Raw genomic sequence first — 14,738 nt, 5'->3', positions numbered from 1 at the left:
CATAAGAGCATTAAAGACATACGTTCCAGAAGATCAGTCGAAAAGTCGAGATACAAAGTCCAATGAACAAATTCAAGATGCAACATATACAATAATTGAGTCTCACTGTACGATCAGTTTCCCGCCTAGATAAAGAGAAGATCAGCGGAGACGAAAATATATAGAACCAGAGAGAGTGTGGTAAAAAGAAAAGGGCACGTATATTGTATATCATCTTTGAAGAAGCAATTTGCCCGGAGGGAAATGTCATCGTATTATTAGCTTAGTTTAGAAGCTCATTTCCCTCAGTGTGTGAGAATACCTCTTGGTGTATTCATTGTTCAGTTCTCACACACGAACACACGACCACCACTCAAATACAGTCTTGCACAAAGACGTTAAACTTGTGTATATAGTCTTTGACACATAGACGTTAAAAAAATGTTGGCTAGAAGGTGATGCCTTCAGTCAAGACTAGGAATTCAATTAGACAGTAGTGTAAGTCCTAAGCTGGGTGGGTTTGTACAAGTAGTTGTATAAATCAAAGTCTTCTAGTGGATCCTACCCGAGGTGATAGAAGGGGTGACGTAGGAGCAGTTGAAGTCTCTGAACATCCATTAACTTCGAGTCAACTTCCTGTCATGGCTTTATCGAGTTTTTCATGTTATTGTTTTTATACTTGTTATAAGACCTATAAAGAGTTAACCAATTTACATACCTTGTTTTCTTGCCCTGGCACAAAAAATCCTTTAGGTTGTTTTATGTAAATCTCTTCTTCTAAATCTCTATTTAAAGAAAAAAAAATATTTTTACATCTATTTGGTGTATTTCAAGATTCCTCGATACCTAATTGCAAATATAACTCCAATAGAGGTTATAAATTTACTGGAGAATTACATATCAAAGTAATCAATCCCTTTTTTTGACAATATCAATCAATTACTTGCCTAGCATTATACTTATCCATTGTTAAATATAAGTTAATTTTCTGCTTGAAAATCCATTTATAACCAAGTGATTTGCTTCACTGATGAAGATAAACAAATTCTCTTATATGATTTTGCAAAATGAATTCAATTTCGAATTAAATGTCTTTTTCAATTGGGATCCCTCAGATGAATTCACAGTTTTTTTAAAAGCTTTGAGATTCATTTTTTAGCAATAAAGTAAGAAAATCAGGAGCAAAAGAATTTTCTACCCTAGTTCTCTTGCTACGTTTGAGTTCAAACTCATAGTCAACTTCTTTTTCTTATTCCATTGTTCCGTATGTTCTTTTAGAAGCATTTGGTTTTTCTTTAAATTTGTATGAAAACACATTTTCCAATAACAAGACATTTCTTGATTCATCATCGTATTCTTGTGGATATCGGATATTTGATATTCATACACAAGAAAATGATAAGCATTTTTATTTTGTGCATATCCAATGAAAATGCAATCAACAATTTTTGATACTATTTTTACCTTTTTTGGAGTTGGTACTGCCACTTTGGCAAGACACCACAAACTCGAAAGTATTGGTAAAAAGATGTTCTTCTTTTCCATAACTCATATTAACTTTTATCTTGTTTCTTAAGGCATATTACTTTAAAGGTAAATTTCTGTTAAAACAACGTCATCCCACATGTTTTGTGGTAAGCTGAAACTCAACAACAACGCATTTATCATTTCTTTCAAAAAACGATTATTTCTTTATGCAATGTCATTTTGTTGAGGAGAATAAGATGCAATTATTCCATGTCTAATAACACGTTGATCACATAAATCAACAAATAGTGATTCATATTCACCTCTGTGATCACTTCTTAGTACTTTAATTTTCTTGTTGAGTTTATTTTCAACTTCGCTTTTATGCATGATAATGTTATATATGACCTCATATTTACTTTTAAGAAGATAAAGAAAAAAATTTTTGTTATCATCGAGAAAAATAATAAAATATCTATTTTAACCACGTGTTTGCGCTGCTTCTAAATCACATATATATGTGTGAATAAAGTCAAGTGGTTTACTATTTGTTTCAATAGTTTGGAAATATGACCTTGTTAATTTTGTCTCAAACCAAGTTTCACATTTGTGTGTGTGTTTTTTTATTATCAATACGGAATGTAAGAATATTTTAAGTTAATTAATATGCAAATAATATCATAATTAACATGACATAGTTTATCATGTCATAAATTGAAAGACTCGAGAAAAAAAGTGGAAGCATTCAATTTCTTTATTTTAGGCTTGATAATCATTACATCAAGCTTAAAAAGCCCACATATACATATCTTTTTCCAACAAACATTCCATTTACAGACAAAAAATAACTTTATATGAATTAAAAAATGAAACCCATGCTTATTCAACCAGACACTAAATGCTTTCAAATTTCTGGCACATACAACACATTGTTAAGAATCATTTTTTCCTAGAATTGATTTTCAAGATTACTTTTCTTGGATCCTTGTTATCAGATGTAGCTGCGTTACCCATGTACAAATTTTCTCCATTCTCATATCCATCAAGATTTTCAAGCATCTCCATGTCGGAGAACATGAAGCGAGTGACACCAGTATTAATCCACTACTCTCGTGGGTTTGAACACAAGTTCAATTGAGAAATAAAGATGCATAGATTCATATTATTCACACAATCTTGGAGTCCTCCATCTTATGGTCCAAGAATCCTCCAACAATGATTTTTTGGCTCCCGCATCCTCTTACTTATATTTCCGGTCCAAAGATTCCCATATTCCTTATTTTTCTTTTTTTTTTCAATATATACATTATACAGTGAGTCGACTAAGCCATTCATTATGTAATGTATACATAATGAATTAGAATGGTGCTATATATCAAGAGGACTAGCATATTGAAAATATCCCACACTCTCAGATGGGTTAGAATTATCTAGAAATCTCAACAGATCCAAGATAGTGAAGCAAAAGAACATAGGTCTCATCAGAAATTTGAAGTGAAGTTTGATGCATACATTATGAATANAAGGTACTTTTGCTATGTTGTTGGAAATCATTTGGAAATAAAAATAAATGAGTTTAATCGATACGATGCAGCCAAATACTAGTCATATGAAGTATCTTAATATATTATACATGTATATCATGCAAGTTAATTATGTGGCATAATATGCAAAATGATTATAGTGATGATTATGCCACAATGACTATGGCATGGTGGTTAATATAAAGAGGAAACACCACCAAAAATATTCTATTGGACACCAAGAATACATTATCACACTCGATTTTCCCATGAATGCATGTCATATAATATGGTTATTGTATAAAGCTATTTATCCACACTGTGTTTTAAACTACATTGCATATATCATGTGTATGATAACGACATCATTCTTAAGCATATTATTACGTTATAAGCTTGACTTGCTGAGTTTTATAAACTCATATAGCTCATGTGTTGTAGGATTAAATAATAAGGATGTCTAGAGAGCAGGTTCAATAGTGAATGCTCGTGACATGTCTTACCTCGAAAGAACTTTGATATGGCTTCCACTTACATGTTTATATGTTTGGAATGTGATGTTAAGTGGGTTAAAAGAAGAGATTATGTGGGTTAAAACACAATGTGATAATAGAGTTGTTTATTGATATTGCTGTTTTTGGTGTATGTCGATTATGTGAATAAGGTTAGGGTGTGGTTTTGTTTTATTACGTCTAATGTAGGATGTGAAATGTATTTTGAATTGATGAAAATTTTGAAATTGGTTGTTTGTGTTTTTGGATAGGCATATTTGTGGGATAAAACTAACGAAAGTTTTACAAAACTAACGATATTTTAAGTACTTTATAGTCTTATATATCTTTGATATACATTTATATTTAAGTTTAAATGATTATACTCGCATTCCTAAAGTACCGTATAATGAGCTTCAAAAAAAAAAAAAAGAAGTACCGTGTAATGAAATAAATCTATTCTATTTTATTAAAGTTGAAGAGATGATAGTAACCACCTAGGAAGGACACCAACTTTTGCTTCTAATTTTACCATATGATACTAATATTACACTTTTGTTTTTTTTTTTTAATTTCAACATAGACTTTTATTTTTTTTTTCAACAATTCAAATATCAATTTAGTACCTCAATAATTTGTCAATTTTCATTTTATTATACTGATAATAATAAAAAAGAGTGTACACACGCAACAAAGTAACAAGTTGTAATTATGTATGAGCGGGTGTCACAATATATACATTTATGATTATGGTTTTATCTTACTTGATTTGAATATAAATTAATAAATTTTAATTTGTGATAATAATTTGTATTGTGTAGCGACTAATTTCTTTTAAAAAAAATTAGGGAGTCTGTTCAACGATTATATATAATATAGATATAGATTTTAGAATACTTTGAGTCAATAATAATATTTTTGATAAATATTTGGAATAAAGTATATATTATTATCACTTTAAATGCTGAAATTCCATCACCTCTCCTGCAGAGGAATCAGGCTTGGATCCTCAACTCTTTTTGGGGGTGGTACTGGTATGCATAAACACAACGTCATTTATTTTTATTTATTAGATAAAATTCTTGCATGCATTACATCACTCCTTTCAGCCTTCTACCACCTCTGCCGTTCCACGTCCGACGACTCGCCGGATTCTTGCCGGAATTCTCACGCAGAACAACAATCAGGTCCACGAACGCGTGCAAGATATACCTATACGACTTCTTGTTATTCAGATCCAGATAACAAAACAAAAGCTCCTCCAGAAATTCCCAGTCCACTTTCCCGCTATGCTCCAGACGCGCCTCCACCATCTCCTGCATCGACCGCCGGAAATCCTCGTACGGGCTCGGGGAATGCGTGAAGACCACAATGAAATCGTCCGGCGCCTTCCGATCCTCGGCTGAGATCTCCTCCGACTCCTCCGCGACGGAGGCTGAGGTAGAAGACGCTTCATCCGTGATCAGCGAGCTAGACGAGCCGGAGGCGACGAAAAACCTACCCGAGCGGCGGAGGTTCTCCGGAGGCGGAGGAGGATCGAGCAATCTCGGAGACTCGATCAAAAACGACGTGGTTTTTCCATGGTCTCGCTCCTCCTGGTAAAGTGACCTGAAATTTTCATACAAGAACTGGTCTATGTCTGACAAGGTAACGGCGTCGTTTCCGTTACTCCGCTCCCCACCACCAACTTCAAACGACGGCGTTTTGGTGTGCCTGCAACTTCTGAATCGAAAATGGATTTGTTTATTGGAAATCTTGATCTTCGAGAGGCATTCTCGAACTGATTTCTGAATTTGCTTCGGCATTTTATCTTTGATGAAAAATTAAAATTCACAATTTTTAATTTAATTATTTGTTTGGGTGATAATTTACAAGCATGGGAGAGTGATATTTATAGAGAAAAATCGAAGCAATAAAGGAACTTAGAGGCATTAAATGTGATTTAATAAAGGCCGTTTTCACACGCCATAAAGATAGACAAGTAAATTAAATTTATTAAAATATTTACTCTTTTTATTCTAGAAATTTTCCTTTTTTCCCAAAAAGAAATTTCGACATGAATTCTATTAAAAATTCCATATATTTATACAAATTATGAAATAAATTTCATTAGATTTTTTGTGTAGTTTGTATTAACTATTATTAGAGATTAATAGCATGGTTTGGGATTTATCTGATTTGATGTAATATTTGGAGATAGATGGATTGAAATTTGTTAGCATAAATATGTCCTAATGATTAATCGATTCAAAAAATAAGTTTTTGTTACGAAAATATGTAATAGTCAAAAGGAATATAATTTTGACCATTTGATTTTACTAAATATTTTTTGGCCAGCTTGTTTGTCAAATTGTATTAAATCACACATTTTATTTGCTAATAATTAATTCAATTTACCAAAACAAAAAAATACAAGTTATTGAATTAAATGACGACGACTTAGTCGACGAGGGTCGTTGTAATTAGTAAATTTGCCATATCGTGATAGATTTTGGTAACTTCATCTTTTAAGTTTCATGTGTTTATTTATGCTGAACTCGTTATTAAATTGCTGATTATCATTTGATAGCTTAATCTTTCAAGTTTAATGTGCTTTGTTATGCTGAACTCATATATATTGATTTGGTGTCTATCATGTCATGCTTTATGTTTCAAATATTATTTAAGTTTTATGTTGGTCTATTTTTTGTTTTAGTCTTTTAATTTATCAAAAATTGATTTTCATCTAGTAACTTGTATTTTTTGTTTTGGTATTCTTTTTTGTCTGACAGAGCAAAATCCATCGGATATTGCTTATTTGGTGCTGATATTCTCTTAAATGACTCGTGTAACAAGAATAAAACTTATATTACAAACATTAAATATACATAAACAAAAATAATGAGAAACGACAAACTTTTTCTTTTCATTTTGAAGTATTGGAGGTCGTTTGACTTTATTTTTCTCTTTAGTTTTATTGAAATTAATTTTAATTTGAGTAATATGACTTATTTCTCGTTACATATGCCGCAAAGGATAAAATCAATGACAAATAAATTATATTAGATTGATTTAGTGGTTTTTGGCAAAAAATTACTAAAACAAAAAAAAAATTCAAGATATTGTATGAAAACCAAAATTTGAAAAGTTACCATACTAAAACTTAAAATAGACCAACTTACGAGACTAAAATCGTAATTTTTTCTTTTTTGGATTTAAACATAACTGGTATGTGATTACTAGCTTTTACAACTTTTTACTACTGTTATCGATGTATTAATATTTTTTATGCAGGTTTCTTCCAAATAGCCATGCTGCTTCGGCTTTCATGTAATGACCCGAATCCTTATTTTGAATGAAGTACAAATTAAGAGATAATTAAAGAGTTGTTAATTAATTATTATTAAGGAATTGATAATTCGGGATCAATCTGTTGGATCCACCGAATTTAAAATAGACAACCCGATCTACTTCAGATTTCATTATCCCGAGAAATCCAACTAGACGAATGAGATTCTGACACGGCAGATAAGATTGATTCGAATTTTCTGAAATAGTTCGGATGCAGCCTATAAATAGAATCTGAATTCTTTGGTTTCGTACACCGCTTCCTTCAGAGAGAGTTCTAGCCATATACCTTAGGTTTTCTAGCCAATTTCTAGGGCACTTTGGTGTCGAGAAGTTTCGGTGCTAGTATCGACTCGAGGAGAGGTCGGTGAATTGGGATCGAGACATCATCAGCGGCTGACGACGAACGCAGGTATAATCCTAAAACTTTTAGGAAGAACTTTGAAGCATGTTTGGTAATTCAAGATCTGGTTTGATAGTGATTTCATTATGTTGGTATTGTCTAGGTTCAGAGCTTTCTGTCATATTGTTTTAGTGAGGTACGTGATTTACTGACTGAGATATTCAAGCGTAATATACACACTTATATGCTACATATTTATCTGTTGCATGATACATGTTTTACTGCTTTCGCATATTATGCATGACACATCATGTTGAGCCTGATATCTTTTGAGATATACCTAGTTTGTTGGGGTCGCTCAGCCCCATTCTGTATTGTGGACGATGGGGCATCGAGAGCTAAGTGTCCGATGGGATCCGCGGGCTCTGATGACCTGGACATTGTAGATCCACGTCTTTATGATGAGTGTGGGAGCCAAAACATGCTTAGAGCAGATCAGAAACTACATACTCAGGCGACTCTAGACTGAGTGTGAGATTATTGACTTGATCCTTGATATCCGAGCATATTACATTTCACATGCATCATATCAGTTTGTATACTCGTACATTATCGTATTAGGCGATTGTCGCTCACGTCCTTGCAAACATGTAGTCACTTAAAATATATCATTCATGCATCCAAAATCATTTAATTAAAATATTTTAGCAATTTAATAATTTTCATGCATGCAGTCTACGTGGACTGATTTTCGGGCGTTACACTCTTGTTGGCCCCAATCTGTGCATCGATCCCTTGTTCACAAGAAAATCAGAACTCAAGTCCGATTGCACGTATCAGATCATGATAAGACCGTTTAGTAGCATCGTCATATGATCTCCTAAGTATCACTGATAGTTCCTGGAACAACTAACAAGTTATGGTTAACGCACCATACGGTCTATTCAACACATATATCCCGATCGAATCTACAACTGTTAGTATGTTGAAAGTTGCAAATAATTAGATAACAATGTATTGTATCTTTTATTAATCATATTGGAATCATGTGTGCAACTAAAAATAATAATTTTTCTTAAAGCACAACTCATACTCTTACCAAATATTCTTTGTATCAGTAACTCATCATATCACATAAGATATCCAGACCCATAGTGTTAGAGTAGGTGTCCGTCGAGCCAAGTGTTGGCCGAGTGTTTACAATGAAACTCTATGTATAAATAATCTTTATTTTAATTATATTTGAAATTATTGTTTTGGCACATCTTTATCTGTATACACATGCTAGTTGCATAGAAAAAGTCCTTGAATATACAAATAGTAGAAAGAATATGAGATGCTCATATGATGAGAATCATGAAACTCATATTTGGAATACTGTATATTCTAAACAGTTCTTAGTCGACTCAGCCCCCGATAAGAAGGATATAGGCCGCTCGAGTTTGAGACTAGTATCTGCGATGTGAGTACCATGTTTCATTGGTATGGTACATTGTGATGTCCGAGCATGCAGATAGGTGCTCCTGGTAGAGTACACTGAACAACCCTCCATTTAGGACTTTCCAAGTGGTTCTCACTTATCGAGTGGAAACGTCCTAGTTTATGGTTGTACACCAATAGTCTTTTAGACCCGGGACAACATTGAGACTCTATATGCTAGCGTTGCACTTTGATTTGTTTACCGACTCTCATGGGGTCATCAGGTGGCAAGGTTGGATGTTCTGTCGGAACATATAGGAGTCGATGCATTGTAGTCGGGGATTCACCGCTTACCTTCGGATATGGATATCCTATGTGTATGTAGTATGAAATCTCTGATCAGAGTGTTGGTGGTAATTATGAAAGGGGTTTCATAGATTACACCATCGATGGGACTACGACATGACACATATCATCGATCCTTTGACAGCTCTCGATACACCAATAGTTGTCGAATCGGTCGGGATATATGAGATGAAAGGACCGTACTGTACGCTAACCTTAATAGAATGGTTCTTGCATGCACTATCATTTGATACCTAGGGAATCATGTAAGCGATGCTGATAGGCGTTTAACATGATTGGTTGAGTACTATCAGACTTGAGTTCTGACGTTCTTATTATCAAGGAGTCTATAAGTAAGAATGAAGCAACTGTTGTATGCTCAAATAAGGACATGTTTAGTCCCAAATCACATTGAGATGTGAACCCACAACTAGTTGTATAATTGAACCATTGAGGGTCACACAAGTGCTAACTTTCTAGATCCCGTTGAGAAGTAAAATAGTTCAATGTGTTGAAAGGATTATAAAGGAGTTTATAAGCGTAAAGAAAAATAGAGGTATGACTTCTATAAGAGAATTATGGGGAATGTAACTTTTAATTTGAGGAAGCGTTCCTAAATTAAAAAGTTAGCCAAATAAATAATGTATTTGAAAATTGTGATTTTCATAAACATTATTATGGACTAAATTAAATTAATTCAAATGTTGAAGTAATTTAAAACTAGTGTGCCTAGTAAAGTCCAAATAATTTAATTAATTCAAGTGTTGAATTAATTAATTAATATTAGGTCTTGTAGAGCTCAATAGAAAATAATTATTCAACTAGTGGGCTTGAGTAAATTCAAGTAAAGTTTAAATGGTCTCAAATGTGTTTGAGATATTTAAATAAAAGTCTATGGGCTTTATAATTGTTATAAACCCAAATAGAATTGCATGCATGGGAGGTGAAGAGTTGGGAGACAACTTTTTCAATTAACAAGGCATGTGTCTATCATGCTAACTCATTTTTTTACACAACCAAGAAAAGTCTTCTTTCTCCTCCAAGCACTTGTGATGGCCGAAACTATTCCACCTATTCTCTCCAATTTTTCTTCTTCATTTTGGTTGAGAAAAATATACCCTTCTCAATGAAAAATGCTCTAACTTTTCTAGTGCAAAATTAGAGTGGTTCTATTTTGTTAGTGGTGGACCTAATTTTGAAGGAAAGAATCATTTGAGCAAGGTGTGCTCTTGGAAGCTTGTAGATTGGGTCATCTCTTCAAGAGCTTAGTTGTTTGACAACTAAGTTGGAGCCATCATCAATCTTGAAAGATTGATAGGTATATTTCATAAACACTCTATGAATGCCATTTTGTGTTTTATTGTATTTGCTACACATCTTAGTGTTTAGGGTGCTCGGTTTTCTTGAATGAAAAATATTTTGAAACTTCCGTTGCGTATCCGGACACCTTAATCGATCCCCTTACAAGTGGTATCATGAGCTAAGGTTACTATTTTGTGTATCATATACTTGATATTATAATGAGGTCAATTTCTAACCGCATGAGACAATCAAAACAACAAATCGAAGGCTTGTTTTTGGGGCGTTTTTGCTGCCCGAAACGGGCAGCAAGGGCAGCCCCAACAGCCCCTTCAAAAATAAAAAATAAAAATTCTTTTGTAAGTTGGCCGGAATCCGGTGACGAAACTCCGGAGACGGCGATGACGACTAAGGTTTCCAAAAGTGTTTTGGATTATCAAAGTGTCATGGGCCTTGAAGTTGTTGGGCCATTAGATAGCTAACATATTTTGTGAAATTTAAATGGGCCAAAATGTTTTTGGTGAAAAATTTCTTTTTGGGCCCTTAAGTTTAAATTTACAAAAGTTGTACATATTTTCTCATAAAATAAATAAATGAAGTTGGACTTTAATTATTAATAGTAAATGGTGATTTATAAGAAATTCGATTATAAATAAATTAATTAGAAAGTAGGTAAATGAGTTTGTATAATTTGTTAATTTAGTTTATAATCATGGCGGTTAATGATTGGATCAAGATATATAATATTGGATCAATTGATTATTGTGATGATTAATTGATGGTGTATGATATGTGATATTATGCATCTCCCAAGCCCAATTTGCTAGGTGTATGCTAAGATATTTTGTGTTGAATGATTGTAATATTTATCAATTTATAAATTGGGCTTAGTTTATAGCCCGTTCCCACCCCATGAGATGTATCCCTATTTTCCATGGATATTTAATTGTAAATATTAGTATAGTGAAAGATCAAGATTGGAAGTTGGTGACCTTGATGATTATGAAGATCGAAGACATGTAAATATTGGATGTTTATGTAATAGTTGCATTTGCATCCCATGCATTTCCCTAGGATTGGACCTAGGCCCGTGTTTAGCTCACACGGACCATTAGTGTTGGGACGATTGATCATCCTTGTTTAGTTTATTGTTTATAATATATGCATGATATATTATAAATAATGAGCATGTGCGTTATTATTATGATTATAACAAAGTTGCATGAATCCGGCAAACATACGATCAAACATGGCGAGCTTTTAAATAAAAAATTAATGATGAGACCTTTCAAAATTAAAAACCCTCATTTTGAATAAGATTCAAAATTATTATCAAGCCCGAAAAGAGGAATTATAAAGGTGTTTATAATTTCCATGTCTTCCATCGACAATGGGTGCATGATGAACGCTACCCGTGTTCGGGGCTCGGCTCATATTATTGGGGGGCCCTGGACACCGAAAAGCTATGACATCCATTGACATTGTGACGTGAACTACGTGGAACCCCCATGATTTTGGCTCATATTATTGAGGGAACTCATGGCGACCGTCCATTAAGGTTCAACATCGATGGGTAAGGCTTGACACGTAAAGATGAACGACGTCATATTATTGGGTCCTATTCAAACGTGAGACAAAATTTTACGTAGAGGGTTGCATGGAGATGCAATTGGAAACTACCTTTTAAATATTATAATTGCCTGATATTATTCGGGATCATAATTCGCTAATTGGACCTTGCGTACCTACTGAGGAAAGGAGTTTCCCGTTATCTGCAATACTCGACAAACACATATTAAAATAGTCATTAACATTTATCTGTTTTACTTTTAAGTACAAATTTGACAATGTCTTCGATACGCAACCCATTATCTGCAATACTCGACAAACACATATTAACTGGACCTAATTACCTCAATTGGGTAAGAAACCTGAAAATCGTCTTGAATTCAGAAAGGATAGCATATACACTTACTGAGTCGCCCCCTATTGAGGCTCTGATTGATTGCACTCCTGAGGAATTGCAGAGTTACAAGGAATGGTGTGACCATGATTTGAAAGCCAAGTGTTATATGCAGGCTTCTATGAATGATGAGCTGCAGAGGCGTTTTGAGGATGCAAAGAGTGCTGCTGACATTCATTTGCATCTCAAGGAGCTCTTTGGTGAGCAGACTCGACCTCTTAGGCTTGCTACCGTCAAGGAGCTGATCACTTTGCGCATGCGAGATGGGGCATTGGTCCATGAGCATGGCCTGAAGATGATTGGGCTCGTGGACAAGCTCGTTGGCATGGATCTTATGTTGCCTTCTAAGTTGACCACTGACGTGTTGCTCTTGTCGCTACCTAGCTCATTTTATCCTTTTGTGGTGAATTTCAACATTAACAAGCTGGAGCCTACCCTTGAGGAGTTGGTGAACATGCTTATTACGTTTGAAGCTACCATCAAGAAAGAGAAGTCAGTTTTTTATGTGGGTTCTTCATCTGGTGCGAAGACTGGTCTACATGGGAAGGGAAAGAAGCGTTCTTTCCAATGTCCCAAGAAGAATGTGCCCTTGAACAGGCAAGCTCTGAGTCCCGCTGTGTAACCCCTCTGACCCGATTTCATAAGATAACAACGGAATTTAAAATTTTTCTTGAAGGAAAGAAGGTTTAAAAATACATTTTCAATATATAACCAAAAGTATAAGCACATGATCAATAAAATGATACAACAAAATACAAAATGTCATTTTGATCATGTATATCAAAATATCTTTCTTCCTTCCATCTTTCATACATATGACCTCGGCTCCAATCAACGTCCTGGCTCGTCGCTCTTATCTGCATGACATGAATAACTGAAATGAGTATAAAACTCAGCAAGTGGAACTCTTACATAGCAATGAATACATATCATACTCTGTAAAACATGGCTTTGAAAACATTAAATACCATCAACTCTGAAACATGAATAACATAGCATAATATAACAATAAGATGTTATTTCTCTTTTCTCTGTTGGATTGATATCTATATAGTAACTCTGTATCTGTACCTATATCCCATCGATATACATCGATAACTGTAGCGCCCCAGATTCGACGACTGCCCTCACTGTACCAAGACGAGTCTTTCCAGCGTGCTTATGTCCTCACTCACACGCACCCTAAAAAACTTCCCAGGAGGTTACCCATCCCAGAATTGCCCCAAGTCAAGCACGCTTAACTTTGGAGTTCTTATGTGATGAGCTACCGAAAAGAAGATGCACCTTCGTGGTATGAGTAGTACATATCAAATCTTTTAAGCCCTTTTCAACTGTACAGTCCATTACATTGAACAGTCTCGGAATCTTTCTCCTTCCGGTGTAAGGTCGGTTCATTCATGTTCCCTCCGCCTAGAAGCCTGCCAGGAGCCGCTCATTATTCGTGCAACCTCATGGCACCGGCGATCACCCCCCGCCCTCTTCGGCCCCGGGCCTCACATGCCCACCAGCTTCCGCTTGGTTCGTCCCCGAACCACACCGTACTAGGAGAGGTCGGCTCTGATACCAACTGTAGCGCCCCAGATTCGACGACTGTCCTCACTGTACCAAGACGAGTCTTTCCAGCGTGCTTATGTCCTCACTCACACGCACCCTAGNCAAGAAGCTTGAATCTAAGAAATAAAAGAAAGAAAATGGAACCCTAGCTTCCCTTGAGCTGAAGAAATCGAGAATGAGGAGAGAAATGAGGGAAAAGTGAACCAACTCATGTATTTAAGCACTTAAATCCAAAAACACGACTTTACTGTTCGCGGACCGCAGGTGCGCTATCCCTTGCACCGCGGGTGCGCTATGCCTTTGACACCTCATCCAAAAATCTGAAACAGTAGACCGCGGGTGCGCTACATTTTGGAGTGCGGGTGCACTCTGGTCACCGCGGGTGCACTGAACAATAAAGTGCGGGTGCACTCTGGTTACTCTGCGCATAGCTTCTTCAAACATCGCCTCCGAAACGCCTCTGTCCTTCATAATTTGGAAAAATGGTAAACTACAAAGTTGTAGCTCTATGTCTTTTCTTGAATCTCTCCAAATATCAGATCATTTGGAGGTCTGAGTAAAAAGTTATGCTAAATCTCTCAACATGTGTCACTGGAGGAACGTTGAAACACACGACACACTTCGGGGCACTTTTGGCTTACCTTCCACAATGATTTGAACAAAACTCAAAATAAGAAAGTTACACCTCTATGTCTTATCTAACCACTCCAATTGGCCTCATAACAATTGGCTCAACATACGAATTACCATGATTTAAATCGCAACGATGCTACAACAACTACACAACAACTATAAACAACAATACTATAAACCATATATCACAACTCTTAACATCAAAACTATACATAAACTTAACCAAATAGTCCATAAGCATACAAAATCTTAAACCGTACCGTTCACCAGGCTTGGATATTACAATCTCCCCTCCTTAGAGGAATTTCGTCCCCGAAATTGACGTCACTGCGCAAACAACTCGGGATACTTCTCTTTCATCTCATCCTCTGGTTCCCACGTGGCTTCTTCAATCA

At 35.2% G+C, this 14,738-nt stretch overlaps 1 protein-coding gene across 1 annotated transcript; it reads right to left on the bottom strand.

Moving 5' to 3' along the window:
- Positions 1 to 4,442: 4,442 nt before the first annotated feature.
- Positions 4,443 to 5,296, bottom strand: LOC140960554 (uncharacterized). Its single transcript, XM_073418859.1, has one exon. It carries the CDS (start codon positions 5,263 to 5,265, stop codon positions 4,552 to 4,554), a length of 714 nt encoding a protein of 237 aa, XP_073274960.1. The 5' UTR covers positions 5,266 to 5,296; the 3' UTR covers positions 4,443 to 4,551.
- Positions 5,297 to 14,738: the final 9,442 nt, after the last annotated feature.

This window comes from Primulina huaijiensis, chromosome 15 (genome assembly GCF_012295235.1).
Source record: "Primulina huaijiensis isolate GDHJ02 chromosome 15, ASM1229523v2, whole genome shotgun sequence".
Classification (NCBI taxonomy): Eukaryota; Viridiplantae; Streptophyta; class Magnoliopsida; order Lamiales; family Gesneriaceae; genus Primulina; species Primulina huaijiensis.
Note: the sequence above shows the minus strand (reverse complement) of the source record. Positions and strands in the feature narration are given on the sequence as shown.

Coding starts and splice junctions, on each gene's coding strand:
- LOC140960554 (XM_073418859.1), bottom strand. CDS start 5,265: ATGCCGAAGCAAATTCAGAAATCAGTTCGAGAATGCCTCTCGAAGATC.